Source organism: Paralichthys olivaceus, chromosome 14 (assembly GCF_024713975.1).
Source record: "Paralichthys olivaceus isolate ysfri-2021 chromosome 14, ASM2471397v2, whole genome shotgun sequence".
In the NCBI taxonomy this organism is placed as follows: domain Eukaryota; kingdom Metazoa; phylum Chordata; class Actinopteri; order Pleuronectiformes; family Paralichthyidae; genus Paralichthys; species Paralichthys olivaceus.
Window position 1 is genome coordinate 19926060 of NC_091106.1, and position 26217 is coordinate 19952276.

The following is a 26217-nucleotide window of genomic DNA, read 5'->3' on the forward strand; positions in this document are numbered from 1 at the left end:
CAATGATAAAGTGATTACGTTTCAGTGGTCAAAGGTCACACTGACCTTATATGAATCTGGAAAAAAGTATGTAGAAACATGTACATGGAAACTGCACTGGTAGACGGAGGAATGCATACAGCCTCAGTGTGGTAATTTTGGTTTTATAGTCTGTCACATTTAGTCGCAATATGTAAAGCAACCAAGCCCATAGTTTAAATGAGCTATACAAATACACTTATTATAATATTTAGCATTTTATCCTCTATTTGCTCGACCTCCTTCACCGTGTATTCAGTCATGAAGAAGCTCAATGTGGACACTAGAGAATGAAACTTAGCATGGGTTGTTCTGTTACATAGCCGGGCGTGCAGTTCCTCCCTCACTCTCTCTCAGTCTCTATCTATGTCACACTTGTAAAATCGACACACTTCCTCTTGACACACACACACACACGCACACACACACACACACACACACACACACACACACACACACACACACACACACACACACACACACGCTACCGTGAACTGTAATACACAATGTGAGCTAATGTCAGTTCATTTCAAAATAACGCTCCTGCCCACCAAACCACCACGTTCTGCTTTTCGTCAGCATTGCTGCCGTCAGCCGGGCTGCTTCCTCCGGCTCACAGCTTCAGTGTCCTCTCACTCATTCACTCAACACCAGCTCTTTACATTCTCTCACAGTTTTGTCCCTGAATTATTTCAAACATATATATAAATTGCAATACATTTCTAAACCTGCTCTGTGTATAGTAGTTGAAGAGAAGAGTGTTGCGCTGCTGTATCTTGACCTTTTCTGTCTGTATGATGTTGTGGGTCACTGCAGGATTTTTAATGCAGTTTATTAAAAGTGTAAACTACTGATATTAGAGAGATGAAAAGAAATGTGGATGGTGTACTTGGATCAGGGACACGGTCGGCTTCTTAACCCACTGTGGCTTCAAGCTGATAGTGTTTCCACATGTGACGGATGGTTGAAGGTCAAAGATGGACTTTACTGTCCACTGTGAACACGACGCCTGACAGCGTTCCTCACTTCAATTAAATTCACAGCAGAAAGCTCAGGTGGACACTACGACCAACAATTACTCGTTACGTGACTCTTGCAAACATTCACGCACATTTTATAATCTTTTCGTTATTATGTTTTATAAAGAATTCAGGTAAAATTCTTTCATAAAATGTAAATATGATACGTTTACCCTGAAGAGAGAGAAGAAGACACGTGTTATGCCTCAAGGTTCAGGTCTTGTAGTCAAACTTTCTGGTGTTTATGAGCTCAAAAAACCTGTTTGATTGACATGTGAACATCACCAGTTATCAGTGCAACTGAAGATAACTCCTGCTTAACGCTATAGACCCATATTCTTTCTGTCAAAAATACTTCATTCATTCCATTTTACTCTCATCATCAGAATGAGTCTACACCCAGTCTGACTCGGTTAATTCAGGAATGACTCTGTAGTAATATGTTCTTTTAAAAGAATTTAGGCCTTTACAGCTCATATGAGTACTGCAATAATCATCTGCTCTCTGATTATGACTCTCACTATCGTGTGCGGCCTTTCAGAATTCTTGCTGTCACAGTTCTCTTCATTTCCAGGAAGGAAGATTATTTCAGCCGCTTTGCTAAGGCTCTTTGAATTCAGGTTATAGGTCTTATTATCAATCTCAATGCGTCTGTAGTTAGATTTAACAGTTTGAAAGTGTGAAGCTGTATATGTGTGACCCTTTTATCTTGTGCATGCTGTGATGATGTATTTCTCTGGTTTCAGGAGACCAAGTGGTACGATGAGACAACGGTAGAGTTGATGGCTCCCACCATGCTCCCTGAGCTGCATCATCTCAAACGGGTAGAGTCTCAGAACAGCAGCTTTACAGCTTTATTGCCCAGTGGAAATTAGGTTTACAGATCATCTAACATGCATTTATATATTTGCTTATTGCAGGTGAAGGTGAAGGGGCCACGTTACTGGGAACTGTCCATTGATCTCAGCAAAGAAACACAGCATCTGCAGTAAGTGGGGCTGGCCAATCAACAAATATCAGCAGTTATCACAACATAACTTTCCTCAGTGGCAATATAACAAAAGCTCAACATATCAGTATAATTCCTGTGCATTGTGTTAGCACAGTGAAAAGATACAACACATTATTGACCTAAGATGTGTAAAATGTTTTTTTCATTGAGTTTAAAACCTCAACCTTCACTTGAGCACAAATCAGTCTTTAAACACTAAATAAATAATAATGTTTACACATTTAGAGTGTTAATTATCAGTATTGATTAAAATTAAAATGTGTTTCTTGATATCATTTTCCCAGCTCGAGCAGTAAGTACAGAGGGAACTGCTGAAACCACTAAATACACTATGTTAAAGTGATCAGACATTCATAGATGGATAAGTAGAATCCAGGAATTCCCTCTGGTCTCATGTGTTAATCGGGTTCATTGATTTAAGGGACAGTTTCTCTCTTTGTCTCCCTCAGGTCCATCCTCTCTAGACATGGGGTGTTGTATGTAAAACTACGGGCCGGACAGCTGCCCTACAAAGACGACCCTCAGGGGTGGAAGAGCCTGTTGGCTTCCACCGTCAACCACCGTAACTCCGGAGTCCAAGCCTTCAAGGTCTGTCACAGGGAATTTGTCCAACTCTGAATGTGAAGACCAAACAAAAGATGTCCTATTTTTGCAGTCTGTTTTTCTTACTACAGTTTGACTCTACTGAAATTGTGTGGAGAAGTAATAATACTCACGGATACACTGAGACTGTCGTGAAAAGGAGAGGGTCTGGAAGAAAACGAGAGAGTTGTCACACAGGCTGCAGGTAGAAGTGAATGCAATGGAAGGGGCCTCCTCCCCTGTGGCTGGTTGTTTCCAGTCTTGGCAGGTTGTCACTACAGGTTCAGCAGGCAGCTGTGTGGCTGACAGACTATTACTGGTTTCCAAATGGCCTTAGTGTATGCTGTCAATACACCTGCAGGTCCACTAAACACACATCACTTATTCCACTCGTCCCCACTGTCCTTCCTCCCCCTTCATCTTTTTCTTCTTGTGCATTCATCTTCCCTTCCTTTCTTCCTTCTCTTGATTGCTTCTCCTCGTACACTTCTCACCTATTGTCTAAAAAAAATCGTTTTTTCTTTTTCTTTTCTCCCCCTCGTCCTCGACTGTCTTTTGTTTCTTTATTCTTCCTTTGTGTGTTTGTGAATCTAAATAATTTGACTCTTTCCTTGTGTGTGGTTTTTTTTTTTGCAGCCTGAAGCCATCTCAACATTCACGTCTGAGCCGGCTCTGGTCTCCTTTGCTGAGCTCTTCTGTAAAACATCTGATGGAATGAAACACGTGAGTTTGAACGCACAGCTTTTGTATTTTTCTACACTTTAAGCAAGTGTTGCACAGCCGTCAGGGGCAATTAAGGATTCAGTTCATTGCCCAAGTACACTTCAGCATGCGGACTGGACGAGCAGGGGATCAAAGTGCCAGCCCTCTGATTAGTGGAAGACCCGCTCTGACCCCTGAGCCAGGGTTTAGGTCACTTTCAGTATCGGAGCCATGAAGGTCTAAACAAAATGTCATCTCTGCAGAGATAGATTGCCACGGCCAATGCTTCATCTGGTTAATCACTTGACTCATATTTTCGGAGTAAAGAGGCTGCTTCATCGCACCTCCAGGTTAATTGGTTGGGTCGCTGGTTCCAGCTTGCACAGTGAAATGAAAGAAAATTAGTAATTTTCTAGCGTAACCCTCAGTAATTGAATTTAACAGTTTTCTGTGCTGTTTATCTGTTATTATCAGTCCAGTGACACCAGCTCAGCCTTTCCTGCTTCTCCTCAACGTCTCCTTGTTTATTAAATGTCAACACCTTCTTTCTTTTTACATTTAGTATGTTGGCAAGTAATTGCAAGATTCTTTGGTGTCTGGTTTTATTAATGTACCGTTAAATAGCTCCACGTCTAGACCTGAATTTACAGGCTGCATCCTGCCAATCTCCCTATGTCTGCTAGTTGTGAAAATGAAGAGATGGCATTGAATGTATAGTATAGTTGTTAGTTTGTACAGTTTCCAAATGAGTACACCTTAGTTTTCTTGCTGAGTTCAGATTATTACCTTATCTTTTAAGGAAAAGTGGTGGTTTCCTTTTACTGATTTAAAATGAATCACTTTGGATTTTGTGATATACAACGCTGTATGTTTGACAAGTTCCCCATTCGATGGCTTCGGTTTTATTTAGATGATGATTCATTGAAAATTCATCAGTTTATCGGAGAACTGTCAAACTGGAAATGTGTAATACCTAAACCACACAGATTAACACAGTGTGTGTTGTGTTTGTGCAGAGGGAAGATACCCTTGCGTTGTTCTCAGCCATGTTGTATGAATGTGTGACACAGGAGTGTCCAGAGATGTTGCCCACATATATCGCCATTGAGCAGGTAAAACACACACACACACACACACACACACACCCACACTATTCTGTTAATATATCTCTTCATAAGCTTGTTTTTACCTTTACTTGATATAATTTCATTTATAATAAATAATAATAAAGCCAATGTTCCCTTGATTAAATGGGTTAAACCTTAACGTGTCTGTAGGTTGATTTTAATTTTGTAGTGAAGTTGTTCACTGTGATTTTGAAATACGCAGTTACTGAAAACCTAACGTCACTCTCGGAGATAAAAATCTGATCTGCACATACAAAGGTTTTTTCAAACCCTGCGTCTCCGCTGCTGTCTGTTAGGCGGTCGGTGCTCTGCGGCGGGGTGACCTGCTGCAGACCTTCCCTCTTTGGCAGCTGCGTCTGGTGGTGGAGTTGTGGGACGGCAGGGTGCTGCGGGTCGCCGCGAATCGCCACGATGCTCTGCTCACCTCAGAGTTCCTGCCCGTCATGAAGAACATGGTGGATGCGGCGCTGGACTGCTGGCTCAAAGGTGAGGAGAGGCGGGAGGGAGGGAGGGAGGGGGAGGGAGGAGTGCGTGTGGAACGGATGGATCGTGTTGAAATAACTTAAATGATAATCTGGCTGGAGTTTGATTCACATATGAAGTGAAAATATTAAAAACATTTGATGCTTTGGTTGCAATTTTTTTTTACATTTTCTTGAATCAAGCAGAGACGTAGTTAAAACTTAAACCTAACGGAGCCTCAGTTATTTACACCATACATGTTTTGAAACCACAAATCAAGTGCGTCTCTGTTTTGCTGTGTCACTGCTCGGATATTTCACAGGCTGGATGTGTTTCAGCTTGTTTTCCTGCACTGGGTGTAGCACACTAATGTCATAGTTTAGAAGTTAAACAGGCTGTGTATACACTCAAACAAACACGCATTCCATCCCTCACTGGTACATGCGCACACACACACACACACAGTGATGAGGGCTCACACAGAGGCGTGGGAAACAGGTGTCGTGGGACAAAGCCTGTGATCATGTAAACAGATCAAACGTGTTTTCACCGCCATGTTTCATGAAGATTCTTGTTGCTGGCAGACGTATAAAAGAAAAAACAAACTGACTTGAACTCAAGCTTCAGGAATGTCTCTGTTCTCTGGAACTTACCTTGGAATCAAACCTGCGTCTGAGTCAAACCTTTGTAATTTTTTTACCATTCTGGTTTTTTCTCTTCTCTCCATTCATCCGATGATGTTTTTGAATTATGTGTTAATTTTATGATCTATGTGCATTGTTGTCACTATTAAAATATGTGTTCTGCTGCAAGACACATTTCCTCCAGTGGGATAATAAAGAACTGAACTGAATATGGTGAAGAAGAGCTATGTATTTTCTTTTCGTTCATTTCATTGTAATAGTTAAACTTCAAATGATGTCATATACAAGTGTTTTTGTGGCAGATTGAATGAACCTGTCTGGTGCGACAGATGTGGATTATGTGTGTGAAGAAACTCAAGTTAAAACAATTGTCTAATAATACATAACTTGAGAACAAATGTGTTTCCTGCATCTTGGGTCCCATCATCAGCTCTTCTGTTTAACATCAACAGTTAAAATGGAAAACATTTTTCTTTCGTTTATCCTGTGGTACGTCCAAAAAGAGTTTTGTTCCCGAAGTTAAGTGTTAAATTTGTCTTGTAAACGAGTGTCTAGAGTTTGTCACCCGGTAAAAGAATCACAGTTATAAAAAATGACTGCTACAGGTAATCTATTACACAAACACCTTGTTTGACTGTTTGACCTGTGTGTTTTCTCCTCTAGACAACAGCTCCGTGTTGAGGTCCTACCTGAGGGGCGAGGCCCTCCCTAAGGACACCCACTCCATCACGTTGGCCTGCTTCCTGGTGTACCGCTCTATCCCCTGCCTCAGGAACACACACACACAGCTGGAGGGTGAGACAAACACGTTAATTTAGACTCCATCATGCAAGTAATTCTGATGTACTTGTCTTGAATATATACATTTTCTACTTTTCAATATTTCCAAATCCCATCCAAACAACTTGTGTATACGGAACAATGATATTCGTACTCGTGTAACAGTGCTGTTGTAGTTGACCTCATCTGAAGCTCTGTCCTCTCGTCCTGCAGGCTGCAGCTCACTCGGGGATTTGTTGTCACGTAGCAGCCAGCTGGGCATCCCTCTCAGAGACCTGCTGAGGCTGGTACCCGTCCTGCTGGGCTCTGCATTAAATCCACAGACTCTGCCGGGCTTCCCTCTGCAAGCCTTTTGATACCGATGCAGTTCACAGCCTTATGCTCCCGCTGCGAGCGCAGGTAGGACAGATAGCTGATACCTTCAGGTGTTTGTAGCAAGTGGGACAAAATATAAGACGTCCCGATGTCTCACTGCATCTGTGTGGCTGCACTTCCTCCAACTAAAAAGACCTAGTCTCCTTCTCAGCCACAAAAAACTCTCATACAATTTAAAGCTTTTGTAATATAATATTTCTATTTAGTTTTTTTTTAACCAAGTAAGGAGGTTTAGGCTTCAGTAATTATGCAGTGCAGATGCCAGTTCTCTGGTGCAACATAATGGGGACTTGTACGATGGATGTCATTCGCTGAAAAGACAGGAGGCAACTTTTCATTCTTGCCAAACAAGGACAGAAACAAACTGCTCAGTGCAAAATGAAGACTCTCCAGAATTCAGGCTAATGTGCTGTGAAGACGGGAAAACTGAGGCGAGACAATAAAAACGAAAAATACGTGCACACTTCATGAATACTGTGGTTTATCCTGTGTGTTACCATTTCCCCACGAGGGAGAAAATCTATTTTATGTCTGTGTATCCCAGTGTTTCAAACAAAAAACCTCTGCCTCAACGATTTAGATCCCAAACTGAGCAGAGAAACCCTGATGTCAGTGGGAGGATGTGCAGTGTGAGCTCAGCTTGGAATTCCAGATAATTTTTAACCAACCAAACATTCCAGTGAAAATGGAAAACATGCGAAATAACAAATGGCCCACACCCGCTCCACAGAGCTGCAGCACACAGATCAGTTCCCCACGCTCAGATCAAACCCATTAGAATTCGTTTTCATTTAGTTCTTTGTGTGCGTGGACACTCAGAGCTGGAGGAAACATTTCACCCACCTCAGAATTAAAACCTGCTCACAATACATTTCCGTTTGAGAAAATGTGTTTGTCCCTTGCATTCAGCCTTTAGCACCAAAGTTCCTGCTGCAGACAAACCTTCTCCGGTCGTCTCAACACTCAAACTATTAAAAGACTCAGAAAAATAGCAACTCAGACATGACTCATAGTTTTTTATGGATAAAAACAAACTTCAGAGGATAATTATGGTATATTCTGTTTTTCCTTTATAACTTATTTCCACACAGCTTCTGTGTCAGTCTAAACACCAATGATTCATATGCTCATCTCTGTGAGCCTCTGTTCTTCAAACACTTTATGAGTATGGAGATCCCACACATCTGTTTTGGGGAGTTTCATATTTTGTAGCTGGTTACACTCAGTTTTGGCAAGATACATAAATACGATTGACGTTACGTCTTGGATTTATTCATATTTTCATTAATAGGTCACAGGAATACTTATGATTTTTTTTATTATACATACTTGTGGCAGCATTAAGCCGTTTTATAGATTGGTCAGAATTAAACGGGTGTGAACTGACCTACCGGCTGCTGCAGAGCAATCAGTACATGGGGTCCGCGCTCAATCAGGACATATGTTTCTGTTTTTTCTTTATCGATGAAACAAATTTTTACTTTCAACCATCAACTTTGTACAAAATCAAACCGTTATCACTTTGAAGTGATATTAAACCCACACGTCGTCACATCTGAGATCCTGCACCAGTGAATAAAAGGCATTTTCCTTGTTATCTACCTTCAGCCATCTGTTCTAAATTGTTTCAGCATTTGAAAAGTTGTCAGATGTTGTAACATCCCATCATCATGGGAGAGCGTTGGAGCTGAACCTCTGCATGTAGTCGAGGAAAGCAGGGTTTTGTCAAAACTCCTCGTCATCAGACAGAGTCACATTCAACCAGGGACACTTAATGACCAAGTGCTCACTGAACACCGCAGGAGTTTCTTCCTTCCTGTGACCGTCCAGTTTAACATCTGTGCTCTGTGACACCAGTGTTCAGTTACTGCTCATCCACATTACAGTTGATTGGCTGTTCATCCTAATCTGCTTTGCATGTTTCTATTTTCGTCATCTACCTCGCATTTTACTTCTCTTTGCTTACTTCAGATTTTTTATTATCTATTTTACAGAAGGTTTTACTTTTACTTCCTTTGTTAACTGAGTTTTAATATGATAATAGTGGTTTTACGCTTGTTCTTCATCATTAATATAGAAACTAACAAATGCAAATATACAAATTAAAATTAGTCATCAATTTCAGAGAAACATATCGCTATATATAGATATTTATATATATCTGACACTTTATTTTGCTGAGTGTTTATCTGACTGATAACGTGTGTGTGGTTTCCTGGAAACACGTTCAGTTCGACGTGTCTCAACAAACATCCTGGGGAAATGCCACATGAAATTAACCAGTAAACTGAGAGTCCGGACCCAAAGGGGAACTGGGACGACGCTTTGGGCGTTTTTAAGATGATCAAAGTCTTAGATAGATAGATTACTTTATTCATCCCCGAAGGGAAGTTAAGTAAACAGTCTTGAGGTTTTAATAGTTCTGGTGTCTCCTCTTTACTGTGATGCCGCAGGGCCACAGTGTGTTCTAACCTGAAGGCTGGGTGCACGTTTGTCTCTCTAAGTAAATCCCGGTGCAGACGAAGAGACGTGAAGTCTGAAGCCTGTGTTGAAAGTGATGAAGCTCATTGAAAGACGCTGTTTCCGGTGCACCTCAAACACAAAGCGACATCTGCTTTTTTTAAATTCCTGGTTTATAGCTGTGAAAATTAAAAATAAGGGTTAAAGATAGTGACAGCGAAACTAAACTGAAACTGACTTCATCTGCTCTTTGACTTTGTGGTTGCTTTCTAAACAGCAAATAACTGCAGATAACATGTTTGATGCTCGTCGGGGACAAAGATATGAAGAAGCTGATGCTCTGTCAAATGTGTCTTCAGCCCTCTGACAACTCAGACAACTCTGTGTGATGGTTCCATCCGTACTTTAGTTGCTAATTCAGGGTTTTTGATAAAATGACAGATTCTGTGTTTTTTCTGCGGGATGGTCTCGTCCCAAGATACTAAAAAAACAGTCAATCATTTCCTGTCAACTCAAGCTGGGCCTCCAGCTAAGTGATAATATGACATGTCAACTTGTTGGCTTGTCAAGTTTCCTTTTGTTCATAACATTAGACTTCCTGCCTCGAAGCTTAATAACCAACATACATATCTTCAAAAACATCTAATCTTTACCGCGGCCAACATTTGAACGTCACATTAACTGAAAAGGAGATCTTGTCGCAGCTCCAGGGTGGTCTGTCTGCATGTGATGCAGAACCCCTCTATAGCTCATTTATTGTGAGTCGCTCTGGATCAGATTTAAATGCCCTAACATAATGTGAGATTGTGTAATCATGTGGGAGTTGTGTTTGTAGCCACAGGACTCGGAGGCATGTGTTGTGAAACAGTCCAGTGTTTGTGATGTCTCTCTGTCTCTGTGTGTATGGATTCTGTGGGAAAATGAGCGCTGCTGTCTACTGGAAAAAAAACTCCTCTGCTGCTTGTTTCCACAATAAGACGAAGTAAGTGTGTCCCAGTGCACACGCCCTCCAGCCCTGTGGCTTCAACTGCACACACAGACACACTACGGACTCATGAGCGTTTAGGTTTAACCCGTTTTTAAAAGTACACATTGAAAGACTAAGTTTAAAACAAATTTCAGTCAAAACTGACTGACTCCTTTCGGGCCTCGTCCCTTCTTCAAAGCTCCTCGAACAGAAAGAGACAAAACAACTTGAAATGATAAAACCTGTTTATAATCACTTCGTGTCTCTTTGTGGAGGTTTTCCGTCTCATTTGAAACTCTTTGTGGCGGTTTAGCATCTGTGGCCATCTTGTTCTTATTTTGTTTTCCTGTGGTCATGTTAAGACTCTTCCGTGGTATTTTGTGTCTTTATGGGCTCTTTGTAGTCGGAATCGAACCGACGGTCACTGCAGGAGGACTTGAACCTCACTTGATCTGTAGTTTTTTGTGTTTTCGGTATCGTTTTGTCTCTTCATAGTTGTGATTACGAGTCTCTCTTTTTGAGCTTCGTCTCTTGTTTTTTTTCTCTTTCTCGATGTTATTTGTGTCCTGGTAGTTTTTTTTTTTTGTCTCTGCGGCTGTTCTGTCACTTTGTCGTCATCTTCGGACAAATCGTTTCTGCATTCTCTCGTGTCTTTGTCCTTATTTTACATCTTATCGTAGTTTTTTGGAGACGTTGTGTTGCGCCCCCTGGTGGGCCCTGATCAATCCATGACAGAAAAGAAAATTTGGTCTTTTTGAAACATCTGTCGTGGGCGGAGTCCCTGACATGACACCACATCTGCACTTCCCCCTCCTCTAACGTCCACTTCTCTACACAGGGTCAAACCTACGAGAAGCGATTAGTTCAGATCTGGTTTCCACACAGTTTGCACTTGGCACGAAATTATGTAAATCTTAACAAGAAATTTCCTCATGTAGCATTTAATCAAATTTCGATCAGGGTTCATTTCAGTTCATGACTCATCACACATACAGTATCAGCCCACTGACAGAGGCCGGTGCGTCCACACATGCAGAGCACTGAAAGAGACCTCTATCAAAAGACTTGTCTACTTTTGAGCAAGGCATTGAGAGCTGAACGAAACAAGCTGCAGGGAAGTGAACCCAGCTTTTACCGCAACTTCTGCTTTTACTTCCTTATGTGTTCATTTTTGAAAATGCTCTGAACGTCCCTGTGTCTTTATGTATGAGAGTTTTCAACACGTCTGCCTAATGTCCTCTATTAAAAATACATGAGGCATAGGAGACAGACGGAAGAAGGAAGACTGATATCCTCTGTATCAAGATGTGCAGCGTCTTATTGAACGCAACTTTCGTTTATATCGTTTTTCATGGTATTGTTTGAATTGTGATTTTATACTTTAAATCTCTGGATTCAGGTATTTGTATCGTCTGTGTTCATTTGTCGAGGAGGATGAATGAACTGTGACGCTCATGATTTTTGCAACTCAGATGAAAGTCGGGATGAATAAAAGAAACCTTGAAGCTTCTCGGTCAGTTTGAGAACAGGCCTCTATAATCCTCACTCTGAACCCACAATGACATTTTGAAAACTACACTGAAAATAAGTTTGGGGCTTTGTTGTGTTGTATTTTACATTTTCATTGTTGTGTGTGTGGTTTAAGATCCCCATTCGCATTTATCTATATACCGCATATCACATATAGAAAAAGCCTAAAACTAAAGGGAACAACCATTCACAGTCTCACCCACAAGCACTTTCAAGTCTCTAACTGGCTAAACTATCTTTGGACTGTGGAGGGAAAGAGAAGAAAACTTACAGACACAGGGGAGAACATGCAAACTCCACACAGAAAGACCCCCGGCAGGTTCCGACCCAGGTTACTAGGTTTGATTTACACTGGTTGGAGTCTCAGGTGGAGAGACAAAGATTAACATGGTGAAAGCAGAAGGTAGGTGAGTTCTTCTTTGGAAATATTAACCTTTAAAAATAGATTTTCAGACAGTTTCTGTGCATTTGCTATTTCCTCTTAGTCCGCAGGGCTTCAGCTAATGTGTGTGTTTCCCTCTGCAGGCTGCTCACACAGAGTGAACTTACACTCTGAGACAGGTGTGTTTTCGTACCTTTAGCCATTGTGAGTGTACTTTACAACGTGCCCTTGTGTGTGTGTGTGTGTGATCTAGTTCTACAGTGATGACAGACAGAAGTCCATTCATGGTGCAGCACGGAGGGAAGGGCTGGTGGGTGTGACCGAAAAGTACGAAAATGTATCAGGGTGCAAGTCTCGCAGCCTCCTCAGTATGAATGGAGGAGCAGCAGAGGAGAACAAGACCGGTGCTGGAGTGAAGAACGTTTAGAGAGGAGAGAGGCAGAGGAGATGCCCACATGGCGCCCGGTGCGTCTGGATGGCTTTTATCACGCACAGCAACAAGTTTGAAAGTGAAAGAGAAAAAGAGTGTCAGGTGAAATGTGTGCACATGCGCGCCTCAGCCAACATTACTGAGTTTTAAAAAAGTGAAAGACGAGTGTGACCGCCAGTGACGATGAGGGGGTAAGTCTTCCTTTTCTTTCATGACTTGAAAACTTTGTGCCACAGTCTGGATCCAGGTTGTAACTCTGATTAAAAACTGAATTGGAGTGACACATATTACACACAATACAAACTTTTTTTTCTTGACAGTGTAGAAATGGAGAAATGGAGACGTGCAATCGCCGCGCACAGGCTCATGCGTAATGGGCGGTTTGCGCAAAGATAGAAGGAAGTGTGCGGTGTCAGTCAGAGATAGTAACCCGGCCTTCCTCTTCCTTTTGTATCTTTTAAAAAAATAAAAAAAACTTATTGAATGACTCGACCTGAAACTTTTCTGTGACATGATGGCACAGTCGCCCACCTCCTCCTGTGCGCTTTAGCCATAAATGCGCTGGTTTTTTATTCTTGCAGTATCATCATTCTGCAGGAAACATTCCTGTGAAGCTCGATCATCTTTTTATAGTCTCAAGTATGTGTTAGTGGGCGTCATCTCCTGGGAGGAAAAAAAAAAGCCTCGGAAGAATGTAGTGGGCGTCACTCGCTGGAGCCAGGGTTTAGAGTGAAGACAGAAAACACACAACTTACTCTGAACTGCATCATCCACATCATGAAGGAGAAACCAGACCAACGGCTCAACTGAGTAAAACTAGGCTACAGTTTCATTAACGGTGAAACAAAACTAAAGTTACATGTTCATGAAAACATATTGTGACTTTGCCTCAAGGTCCATTTAGTCGTTGTTCTGGTGCTCTGGCTTGTATCACACTATCTTCCTCTGCTCCTGAGCTGCAGATGTTTTGACTTTCAACATTTCTGTTCATTTTAGATATTGAAAATGATGGTTTAACCCCCCCCACACACACACCAAAAACAAAGTCAATGGGTTCTACTTTCTAGGTTTTCTCGCTGTCTTTCGTTATAGCCGACAATGGTGACGAAGCAAATTTCATCTGCTGTCACTTAACAAGCTGATGGGTTTTTGCTTATTCACTGACGAGAACCTTGAGGTTTGACTCAGAGAATCCCTGAAGGCCTTAGATGGACCTTGAGTTATTTTTTCTTATGTCCAACAGGTTTTATTTCATCCAGAGTTATTTGTGTTCGCTCTTGTTTGAACAGGATTGATTTCTCTTGACATAGTTGATTCGTTGAGTTCACCTTCATTGCAACATTAGAAATTAGAACAACACAACTTTGCTATAAGTGCAGACTTCTTTTTAAATGTAATTTTCTAAGAAATTCCTTCTCCACTGCAGAACCTAAAGATTTATTACCCCCCCCAACCCTTCCACTGTGGCCTGAAGGTCATGTAAAGTAGTGGAGCGCTTTTTCTAGAGCCACTGTTTGGTTTGTTCTTTCTGAGCCACTGTAGAAAAATGGCAGCGCAATATGGCAGATTCTAGAGGACCCCCCCCCCCCCCCCCCCCCCGCTTCTGATGTGAATATTAAGCTTGTTCTAAGGCAACAAAAACACAAAGAGGCTTGTTTCAGGTTATTACACTTTTAATATTAACATTATATTACATTTCTGCCAATAAATTAAATTCTAAATGTTACACACTTGACCTCTAAAGAGTTAAATAAATAGTTTGTAATTGTGTGTGTGTGTGTGTGTGTGTGTGTGTGTGTGTGTGTGTGTGTGTAGGATTGTGTCTGTGTGTGTGTATAGGATTGTGTGTGTTTGAGAGTTTCAGAATGAGTGACTTGGGGTTTCCCTGTCCCAGTTTTCTCCATTCATGTGGCTGGAGCCTTAGAGGCAGAGAGCTGTCAACCCGGATGTGTGCAGAAAATTGAGTGAGTGTGTTTGAGGGACGATGAGAGAATGAGTGTGGGTGTATGCTTATGTGTGTGTGAGAGAAAGAGAGAGAGAGAGAGACTTTTGGAGGGAGTGTGTTTGCATGTTATATTTATACAACCTTTATTTCAAAGAGGCTCGTTCTTTGAGATCATGTATTTTATGCCTTGTGTGTATGTGCATGCATACGTGTCGTTTCCTCATTCTACTTCCTGGTGACCTCAGCAGCAGCTTCCTCTTGCCACTTTCATCATTTTGCATCCCCAGCAACTCTGTGCGATTCTTATCAGGAAGAAAACGAACACAGTGACATTTTTGGCTGATGTTAACTGATCTCATATTTTGTGTGCAGCAGGAACAAGATGAGAGATTATGTGTGAAATACAGTTTTAAAGACGTGTCCCCAGCAGTCGCTTAGGTTCAATCGAGCTGCACCAAATCTCTCACACTCACAGAAATCCGTTCTTTAAATGTGCCTGAATGTTAACGTCCTGTCTCGCATTTAGATCTGCACCAACTTTTTAATGGGTTCTTCCCTGACCCATGTCGCACGCTTCCAACAAGGTAATCCTATATTTTAGAAACTGATATAAAAGTTTCACCCACTGTATCTGTGGCTTTGTCTGCAGTATAATTCATTTACCATTTAGTCACATTGTAGTCGTCATGGCTGCAGGTAGGAATGCCCTCTCCTGTATCTCTGTGATATTTAGCTGTTTGTGTTGTGAGTTGTGCCGGTGAGCAGGGTGACGAGGCAGAAGCAGGAACCAGATGATTATAGGCTGCTTTGTTTTCTGTGTTTCCACTAATTAGAGGGACATCGTACGAGAGAGATGTTGCTATGGAGAAGCAGCAGAGAAAGTTGAGAGTCAAAGGTGTGAAGTTCATTTTAAGTTCAGTCGCACATATGGAGGGACTCAGGTTAGTGTCAGATTCACAATAAAGTACACGACGATTTTGACTTTTTACAAACTAATGCTGCATATTTCTTTGCTGTCATGGTCAGTGAGGTCTGAGGAGATTTGAACTGAGAAACTGAAGACTCAGAGTCAGAAGGGGTCAGATAGAGTGTTTTCACTATTCAAACCAGGAAGAGGAAACTCACTGTCTCTGCTGAACACTCTCCCACAGTGACGGGCTGTTAGAGGACTTCATAAAGAGCTTATTCATCATTTTTCTTGGCATAAGGAACCCAGAAGAATCTGCATCTGATTTGCTTGTGCATTTTAGTTTATATAAAAAAACTTACTGGAACAAAACACTTGATCGTATATCAGTGTGATAAAAAAACGACCAGGAACTACCTCTGAGACAGAATTACTAAGTTAACTTTTTTATTTTAGTCCAGCTTTTTATATGCAGTCTGCAGAGTGAAGTTAGAAAACTTTGCGTTCATCCTGCCTGGTTTAACTACAGTGAAATCACTCACACCCACAATACACACTTTTTTTTTTGGTGCAGTTTTTATTTGGCGACCACACTTGTTTACAGTTAAAGTTACTGGTTTCTAGTAAGAAGCTGCTCAGGGTGCAGCTGGGTGAATGGAGGATGTGCGACAATTCTTGTGTAGATTCCACCGAGGGGTTAACTGTCCCACACTTTGCAGTTTATTGGTAACTTAACGGCTGCTGCTCTTGCACCGTACATGACTCCTGTGGTGTTTTTAGTCAGAGCGACTGGTTTCCAGTAAAGATCTGCACCCAGTGGCTTCACAGCAGAGGAAGTGGTGATGGAGTCTGAAACTGTTCAGAAAAAAGTTGACATGCGTTTATTGCTTATCTTTGCATGCAAAAAATCTTTGGCAAACTAACGCGCATTTACATATCTGCTTTTTATATGATCAAGCTCATGGCACAGCAGCTTCCTGTGATCACACAGTGAAAGAGAAGGACAAAGCCACAGTGCTCTGCAGTGAACAGAACTAATATACCTGTATTTATGGATCTTGAGGTTTTGTGCCACTCGATCGATTTATTCTCAAGAGATAAAAGTGAGATACAGTATTATAAGTGTTAACATATTGTTATATTATTCACCGAAGTGAGAAATGAATGGAAGTGACTGTAATCATTCAAGTTTTAGCTTTAAAAAAATAAACATTTAAGAAATAAACATCCTCTTCCATCGCTAATCCTTCATGTTTGGTTCTGTGCAATCATTGGAGCTGAACATTTTACTGACTGTCTGTGGCTGTGGGTCCACAGTCACCACCCTGTGCTATACACAGGCTTATATCGCCACTTAGTGGAAAGGCACAGACATGACAGGGATCTGTCCGCACAGCTCAGTCAGTTGCTCTTTTTCCATATACATTTTTTTTCCTATAATTATCTTGAACTAGGTTTATACAGCGTGATTTCCAACAGGATGTTAAAAGTATACAAATGAATCAGTATAAACAAAGAAGTGCATGTAAATGAAAACCAGTCAACAATGGAAGTTAAGGGTTCGCTCTCTTGCTGAAAGGCTTCACACAAACAGTTGCTGCAGGAGAGGAATTAATCTATGGAGCTAATGGACAGAAAATATATCTAATTAATAATCAAGTTTCTACTAATATTTTAAAACCAAAAATGATCAAAATGACCTTGTTCCAGAATCTAAATTGTGAGAATCTGCTTATTCTTTGTCTCATGTACATTCTCATTTGCACGGGACATTCACATGAAGTGTTGTTTTCTTTACCCTTGAATCAGCCCTTTATATTTAAATACTTTATATCTACATAGGGGGGTCCTCTCCACCAGGATTTCTTCAGTAGCCCAAACTGGACAAACTAAAAACACTGAACCTTTTAATATCCAGACCCTGGTGTCCGCAGTGTGTGGTCAGGTTGTGGCCATAAGAGGGCAGCGTCCTCCTCATCATCAGAACAACAGCTCAGTGTGTCTGAACGTCCAGCTTCACCAGCATCTGTGGATCCTTTCAACCTCTGTCATTCCCACAGAGAGGAAAATACCACATCTGAAACTCCGCCCCCGGGGGAATGTGAGGTATTGATTGGTTGGTGGGTGTCAGCTGGAGGTATCGATTGACGTACTTACAGGCAACAATGGAGGAGAGCAGTGAGAAGCAGCCGGGGTTTGGTTCACACAGCGGATCAGCACCGTGGAGACAGCTGTGGCAGTTCATTGAGATAATTGTGTGTCACTATAATACTTGTCTTCAATTTAGATTATTTATATGCAGAGAACTATTATAACTATTACACAACCATAGCACATCAGTCAGTGTACAGTAACGTTCTCCAACCTCGATTACTGTGTAGAAATCAAGACTTGGAGCCAAATTCTAACATCATCACGACAAACTGGAGATGGAGATTCTACATTTACCTCAGCCAAGGAGGTGCTGCTTTCATTTCCATTTGTTTGGTAGCGTTACGCCAAAACTACTGACTGGATTACCAGGAAACTTGTTATGGTTCAGGAAACGACACATTCAGTTTTGGTGTGGATCTGGATCAGGGGGCAGATCCAGAAATGTTATTCTCACTTCCAGATATTGAGAATTTAAACGTGAAACCTCTAAAACCCCAAATACAGGGAAACCAAATCTAGAAAGTGGATCAGTGGTCACTGGCCACTCAAACCAGCCACACCCTCAAACATGACCAGTCTCAACAAAAACTCATCATTGCCTCAAGCATATTTAACACAGTGGTGTTTATCATCCTCCGTCCAAACCCGTAAAACAAATTACCTGTCTCACCCCCCTCGTCTTTCATCTCTCATCCCTCCCCCATCTCCCCCCGAATGACATTGTTTCCTCCTCTTCCTCCTCCTCCTCCTCCTCCTCCTCCATCCAGTCTAAGTCTGGGTCGTGACTAAGAGGCAGCAGAGGATCTGAGTCACCTCCTTGTGAGTCTAAACACCATTAGTTTCCAGGGAGTGGACTGAGACGCTATTGTGTTTCTGATTAGCCAGCTGAGGCTGCTGTGGGTTATTGTGTGTCTGTGTGGGAGTGTATGAGCCAAAGTCTGCTCCAGAAGTCTGTACGTCAGTGTGGGAGGTTTTTATGTGTATTGCCAGATTTGTGCGTGTGGTCCAGTGGGTGAGTGTGTGACAGAGATGAGAGGAAATGTGTCTGTGTGAGACCACCGGACTCGTTGCCTCAGGTTGGATGCGTTTGTCTCTGCTGAGGGTCCAGAACTGACTCAGTCTAACAAACCTGATATTTTTCATCAAGATCCTTTAATTATTCCCAGAGAAACCAAGAAATATGTCAAAGCCCCGAATCTCACAATGTGGAGATATGTCGTCAATCTTTATTCCCAGTATCAATCAATACAAGATCAACGGTTTATATCAAACCATGATTCAGACTTAACATGTTTATTATCTTCTCAGAGTGAAAGGCAGTTAACAAGGTGATCAAAGCAGTAAATTCATAAATCAGTTGTCAGATGACTGGAGGACTGTTTGCTGCCGTGTGTTTTGATAATGTGACACAACAGCCTTGAGAAATGAAAGCTGCTGTTACAAAGAATCACAATCTCGCAGGATACAATCGGAGGTTCTGTTTCTAAGGAGCCGCGGCCTCATCCGACCTCTGTGAACGCCCTGATCATCCAATAAATAATACAGCTACGTTAACACAGGCAGACGACAGGCTCTGTGCAGCCAGACAACCAACCAGCCATAAATAATGACTTGGTATGAGAAGAAATTATATGGCATTTAAAGAAGGAAAACTCTGTTCAGTGCCTTGAAAGTGTCAGTGTTTCTGTGCAGAGAACAGCTCTGTTCTTTTTAGACCCTCATGAGATGTGTTAAAAATGAAGCTTATTTCTTAGCAGGGCTGAAGTTTGTTGTGTCCTTTAGGTGAAGTAGTTCAAAGATAAGGCTTCGAAACAAAATGTGCAAAAAAAAAAAGATTTAACATTTCTCATTTTCTTTTGTTTTCTGTGACCGACGCCACTGAATCGAACAAGCTAATAACCGAAACATACGACTTGACTCTTCAAACTTCTTCTCAAAGATCCATCGATGAATTTCATCTATAACCTTAATGCATTTGAGATGTTTTCAGACATAAGAACCTGAAAACGTCCGGACATATTGATATGTGTTCATTGATATTTACTATATCCGAAGCAGCTGGGGATTGTTGGGGTAGAGCACGGAGGAGATGTGACACTGGTGTCTGTTCTTATCACCAAAAGCTGAAAAGTTGACATCTTCATCAGCATCTTCTATTTAAATAGCACCTTATACATTTATATTATTTTCATTTTTTGTCCAGTTTTACATCCATTGTGCGTTACAAATGTCATCATCTCTCTCTGGACACTATCCTGCCTTATTCTCTCACTGACTCACTCCGACATTCTCCGGGAAATTTACCAGGAGGTAAAGCACGTCTGTATTGTATCTCTGACACCAAACATCCTGAATTGAGGAATCTCTGCCTCTCTTTCTCCGTGCCTGTCTGTTCTCTAAATTTGACTCACTTTTACACCAAAAGGTACAAAGAATCTTTTAAATGCAGGTAAACCCGCTAAAACCTCCTCACTGCCGATCAGAGCCGCAACCGATAAAATCTGCTGCCGAGTCATCTGACCCGGGACTGAGCAGATTTTATTTCCCCCGCAGACAAAAGCCACATGTGAGTGGGTGTTAATGGCTTCTATGACCAGTGGAAAAGGGGCACGAAGAAAATGTATAAGGTCCAATAAATGTAAAACATCTTTTTAAACAAGTATTACCTGTACTTATTATTATTATTATTGTTCAGAATATGATAAGTAGAAAGTTATCTATAGTCTATACATAGACCTGAGTTGAAGGTTTGATTCCCACACACCCACGCTAACGATAGAGAGAGTTTGATTCATTTTGATATCGCCTGCAGTGGTTCTCCTTGACTCATCTGTAAACTCAATCCCCCACTTTGAGAGCTCTTAATGTGTGTGTGTGTGTGTGTGTGTGTGTGTGTGTGTGTGTGTGTGTGTGTGTGTGTGTGTGGGTGTGTGTGTGGGGGGGGGGGCTGGCAGCTCACAAAAAGCCAAGCCAAGATGGCTCTGGACAAAATGCTGAAGCTTTAAAAAAAACTGCAGCTCATAATCCAAAGATCTGATTAGGTTGGTGGTTTGCTCCTTGTACTTGTACTGTTCACACCTAGAATTAGAATGAGTCTTCATATGCATCATCTGTCAGCAGTCATATCCTGTTCATCAGTAATATTCAAACAGAACAACAGTAGTATCTGGTGTTTGTGTGTGCGTGGGAACTGGAGGGGAGGATGTTGGTATTTAAGAAGTCAGCTCCCAGTTCCCATGACTTCCTCCGGATAGATCTGCACAGAGCAGGAATTCATTCATATCAGACAAACTAATTATCAGACTCCGTAAGAATCTTTTGCAAGTGTTGGACTTGTCCAGTGAGTGAGGCTCCTAGCTTCGTCTTTTCAGTGTTGTACAGCATGAATGTGGAGCGGAGGAATCTATCACCTCCCTGGATGGACAGAAGTTTAGTTACCATGCCCTGGGGAATTCTGGGAAAAGGGAAACGCTGTTTATTTAGGGAATGTAGTCGTTTCTCATGACACAAGCAGTGAGGTCTGATCATGGGTCATCTTCTCAGGCTTTCTGTTGCGTGCGCACACACACACACACACACACACACACACACACACACACACACACACACACACACACACACACACACACACACACACTCACACACACACTCACACACGGAGGAAGTGGTGCTCACTGATGACTCAGCCATGCTCGTGCATTTCTTTTTTCTCTCTCCGCTCTCCCCCTGCCTCTGTCATCTGCTTTTCTTTCTACATTCTATTCATTCCTCTCTCCTATTCTGCTTCTTTATTTTCTGTCCCTTCATTCATTCTTTGTCATTCTCCTGCACTTTTCTTTTCTCTGCTCCTGACCTGCGGAGGTATCTCTGTGTGTGTGTGTGTGTGTGTGTGTGTGTGTGTGTGTGTGTGTGTGTGTGTGTGTGTGTGTGTGTGTGTGTGTGTGTGTGTGTGTGTGTGTGTGTGTGTGTGTGTGTGTTGTCTGAGTATGACTTAGAAATGTGTGTGGGAAGACTTCAGAGTGATTAAAACATTCCTTCTCTCCTCTTTCTCTCTGTGCCTCTTAGTTTTCAGAGATCTTCTGATGAAGAGGAGGATGAGGACCGACAAACTGGTGAGTGAAAGAAGCTGTTTTAACCTCTGGTTGGTATTAATCAAGCTGAGAATGAGCGCAGCTCTATAGGAAATGATCTTCTTTCAGATTTTAATGTTCGGGCTGGTCAAAGATTGTTGCGTAGTCACTTTTCTGCTTTAAGACGTTTGGTAACACAAACCAAAAAAAGAAACAGGGCTAAAGGGAAGGATCCAAGTAGATGGAAAATATGAAGTTTTGTGCGAGGAGTTAAACCCTGATTTAAAGTTACATGTTTTATTTTCTTGAAGTCTTCAAAACGCAGGCAAAAATCCCTGTTTTTGTTAAAACATGAAAACCTTTAACTTTCTTGGATAAAGAAGAAGCAGTAACAGCTTTGCCTTCTGCAGCTGTGAGGACATGAATATCACTGTGAGGAATGTTTCCAGTTTGTTGGACGTTGCTCAGGTTGTGGTGAACGTTCTATATTTGGCTCTTGGAAAGATTGTATAATAACGTTGTGACGCGGTGGCCGTGCCTCTGAGGGGCTGAAGTGAAAGTGGAGATGTCTCCTGGTGATGTTTCAGCTTCAGATGGAACAAGGTGATTCAAGATCTGTGTAGAGGAATGAGTTTGTAAGTGACGTCTGTGGTGTATCAGACTGCATCTGAGGGAGACAAAAACACATAGTGCACAGGTTCTCATTTTGAATCAACGTTAAGGCTTTGAGTTGGATGACTGGTGCAGAGCTTTCATGCTGTTGTGTTTTTTTTTTAATGACATCTCAGAGATGCAAGAGATATTTTTGTAAATCATTACATGGAACGTGCGGTTGTTTGTTACAGTGCAGAAACTTTAACATATGAAACATATATCGCCTCCACACACTGTATATCCTTATATCTATTTAGTTTCGCTCAACTCATAATGTCTGACGATATCGTTTCATGTAGGCCTCAAGCAACTATGCAAGTGCGAAGTGAATATCGTGGGTCAGAGTTCACCGAGGTGGAACCGCACGCAAAGCCACGCTGCGATTAGCCTCGCCACAGGGAGCCAACGTTTTGTTCGGCTCCTCGCTCGCAAATCTACCATCTTGTGCTTTTGGAGCCAGAGTCTGTGCGGTAGCTATTGGGGGATGGAGCAGTAGCCATGAAGTCCCATCGATACACGAACTCAACCAATCAGGAGCCAGTCTCCAAATCGTAACATGTCACCACGTTTTCACGGCGTTAAAATAACCAATTAAAATCAAACACCTGCACAAACATCTGTGTGATAAGAATCACCTAAGATGTGTTTGTTTACACGTTGTCCAGTCGAAGAATCATGCTAATACATGCATCATGCAGATATCATGCAGGTACCGTTTTAAGAGTTAATTACTGAGGGACGGCTACATCAGACTTAGTGTTTTTAACGTGTGGGGGTAGGCGAGCGTTTTGTGCTTCTCGGCCTGGCAACAGAAAGCTGAGTCATTTCAGTCACAGCCCTCCCACACCTACCCACGCTGCACTGCTCTCTCTCGGTGGTGGAGGTGCAAGGCCCCGGACCTGAAACCAAAACTAACTGCATCACTTCATCCAGGCCCACTCATGACAAAAACACACATTTACCGTAAACAGGGGGGGGGGGGCCGTGACGCGTGTACACGTGTGTGTGTGTGTGTGTGCACACTGCTCTGAATCAAGCTGGTTTTGGTTGGTCTTTATGTGAAACCATGACGTTTAATATTTGACCTTCTTATTGTAGAAATTTCAGTCAGTCATTTTTAGTTTGTCACGTATGTGTTCAATGCCACCCATGATTTTAGTGTTTAGAGAGTTTGCAACAGTTGTGGGGACGTTTCACTAGATTTGAATTTGAGGTCTTATTAGGTTGTTAAATTAAACATTAAGATATTAGGATTCACATGAAAATTTCACTGCAGGTGAGTGAGTGTGTGAGTGTGTGTGCGTGTGTCCCTAAATGACACTAAAACTTTGAGTCAGATTCGAGATCAATACACGTCAAAGCTGAATATCCTGTCAAGGTGGAAACAGTAGTATAGGTCATGGTGTGTGTGTGTGTGTGTGTGTGTGTGTGTGTGTGTGTGTGTGTGTGTGTGTGTGTGTGTGTGTCATCTTGAATTATGCCATGAGATACAGTAAATGACTGAGACAGCCACAAACATCTCTCTGCTCATTACTGATGTTTTAAGAAAAGTCAGACAAAGACAAAGACATTTTCAAAAGCTCATATTCCACAGTAAGAGTCGGAGGTTTGGTCGCATTGGTTGGTTAAAACTTCTCTAACTGACATTGTTTCTTGTCTTCTGTTCTATTCTATTCTTATTTTTCTTATGTTGACCGTGTTCAGTTCAGATCATTATTACTCTGAATCAGTTTCCATCACTGAGAGGACTGTCGGCCTCTAGTGGCATCTGAGCTGCACTTATCATGTTCTCAGCATCACAGTGATATGGGCTGAAAACACCAGCTGTGTCATATTTTCATTCACTTACATAAAGCTTGTTCGACTTTACCGCTCAGATCAAAAGCAAAGATGAATAACTTACACGGAAAAATATTTATTATCAGCATCTTGCTTTTTCAGATAGAGCTTGGAGAATTCGATTGTTTACCTTTCATAGAACAAAAAAATCAAGCAAACAATTATAATCTGCAGATCAATCAAGAAAGAAGACTCAGATACATTAATATTATTAATATATATATGGGTATAATCTTAAAATTATATATATTTATACACCAACATGAACATTTTTAATTGTGTTGGCACAAAAACATATGGTACATAAGCATCATAAGGAGAAATTAAAGCTGCTATTAAAAATGTAATCCAAAATGTTTTATTTTTCTGACTGCTGTTTATTCATGGCATTTTAATATATACTTTGTTTACTTGCATCAGTTTATAAAATTAGGAGATAATTCCTCTGTGGTGTCATTTAGGGTTTTTAACATTAGTGTGATATCTTGAATATTTGATGTTTCTTGTAATTCTCATTTTGGACCGAAAGTCAATAGTGGTCATAGTGATTAACATGTTTTTTCACTATGTAAGCTTCACACAGTCATGATGATACTGTGTGTTTGTGTGACCTCCACAAACAGACACACACACAGGCCTTGGGGCTCCGCCCCCACTTACTCGCTCCGAGCGTCACACTCACATGAAGCAGCAGGTTAGTGACATTGTTGAAGAGCAGTGGAAACAAACAGTGAAATCACAGAGTTTCTATCTGGTCCACAGCTGCTCAATGATCAGAAGGTTGGTTTGCATCATGCTGGAGTGTCTGTGTCCTCCACTCTGACCTGCTCTCACTTTAAAGGGACCACCATTTAGATTCAGGATTCAGGGGTTTATTTTCATATTACAACAATTACATTTAGCAGTTGCTGGCAATGAAATGCTTGAGTCCAAAGCTCGCCCTCTAGCCGTGCTAGGAAAATTAATAAAGGCAAACATAAAAATAGAATATAAAGAATAAAATATATAAATATAATAATATAGAAACTAAGAATAAACCTGAAGTATTCAAATACAAAAATAATAAATAAAAACATTAAAATGTGGTTGAAACAGTCTGAGCCTGGTGGTGCGGGCCTGGATGCTGTGGTAAAGCCAGCTCAGGTGCTGTTGGCGAACCTGAACCTATTCCATCACTTCCTAAACCATATGCGGATTCTCTCAAAGACTGACGTCTCGTTTGGTTTCTTAGGGAGAACACTGGAGAGAGACTCCTTCTTAGTGAAATCATCGTCACTCTCTCCATTGAGCTCATTACTGGAAACATCAGCTTCATGAGTGTGACAGAACTTATAAGTAGCTCTGTGCTTCTTCAGCTCTTCTTGGAGAAAGTCCATCTCCTCCTCCTGGAGCTCAGCGTATAACTCCTTCTCAAAAGCGTTTTGCTGCTTGAGTCTTATATCTTCCATCTGGCAAAAGAGGGAGTCCCCCTCATCCCTCACGTTTTTATTCACAAGCTCATTCTGGATCACTCTCTTTTCATGAAACTTGATTTGTTCCTCAAGCTCATGGAGGTGGTCAGCCTTTAGCCTGGTAGTGACAACATTAGCTTCATATGTTTTGCTGATCTGCTTGTAAGCATTTCTGAGCTTGATCACCTCTTCTTCAAGAGCTTTTTTGTTCTTCCTCTCCTCCTGGATCTCATCGTCTAACTTCTTCTGGTTGGTTGCATGACTTTGGCAGGGCCCATCATCAGAAGCTCTGATGTTCTCCAGCTCTTAATCGAAAATCTTGTGTTCATGCCTCTCCTCCTGGATCTTATTAAGCTTCTGCTGGTTGATGGTGTATGCCACATACAGCTCCTCGTAATCTTTCTGAAGGTCTTTTTTATTCCTTCTCTTGAAAGTGTTGTTCACCTGAGAAGCAATCTTTGCAGTGCTGAGGGTTTCTGGGTTGCTGTACTTTTGTAACCTCTCCAGCTCTTGCTTTATGTTCTTTCCTCTGTTGATGATCATTTCCTTCTGCTTTTTCAGGTGAAACAGCTCTTGTTTGACCTGCTCTAGCTCTAGACCCAGTTGGATCCTCCAGTTGTGCTCTGTACTAATGTTGGCCCTCACCTGGGTCAGCAGGTCTATGAGGTAGCTTATTTGTTGAGGCACCGTGCCCGGCAACAGGCCCC

General features: G+C 41.6%; 1 protein-coding gene and 1 long non-coding RNA gene across 5 annotated transcripts in view; both read left to right on the forward strand.

Annotated features, from left to right (window-relative positions):
• anapc1 (anaphase promoting complex subunit 1) overlaps positions 1-7184 on the forward strand; it is a 31583-nt gene extending 24399 nt beyond the window's left edge. For all 3 annotated transcript variants that reach the window (XM_020095474.2, XM_020095458.2, XM_020095467.2), the window contains exons 46-53: positions 1784-1861; positions 1958-2025; positions 2499-2637; positions 3268-3354; positions 4350-4445; positions 4757-4946; positions 6230-6361; positions 6560-7184. In XM_020095474.2, coding sequence (XP_019951033.2) covers positions 1784-1861; positions 1958-2025; positions 2499-2637; positions 3268-3354; positions 4350-4445; positions 4757-4946; positions 6230-6361; positions 6560-6702 — 933 coding nt within the window. In that variant the 3' untranslated portion in view covers positions 6703-7184. The remainder of the gene's footprint in view (positions 1-1783; positions 1862-1957; positions 2026-2498; positions 2638-3267; positions 3355-4349; positions 4446-4756; positions 4947-6229; positions 6362-6559) is intronic.
• A 4882-nt stretch (positions 7185-12066) lies between these two features.
• The window catches only part of LOC138413711 (uncharacterized), a 53694-nt gene continuing 39543 nt past the window's right edge, over positions 12067-26217 (forward strand). The window contains exons 1-3 of one of the 2 annotated variants that reach the window (XR_011246127.1): positions 12067-12081; positions 12314-12681; positions 21562-21608. This is a non-coding gene — a long non-coding RNA (uncharacterized lncRNA). Of the gene's footprint in view, positions 12082-12219; positions 12682-21561; positions 21609-26217 lie in introns of those variants that run through there. The other variant, XR_011246126.1, reaches the window with a different exon arrangement.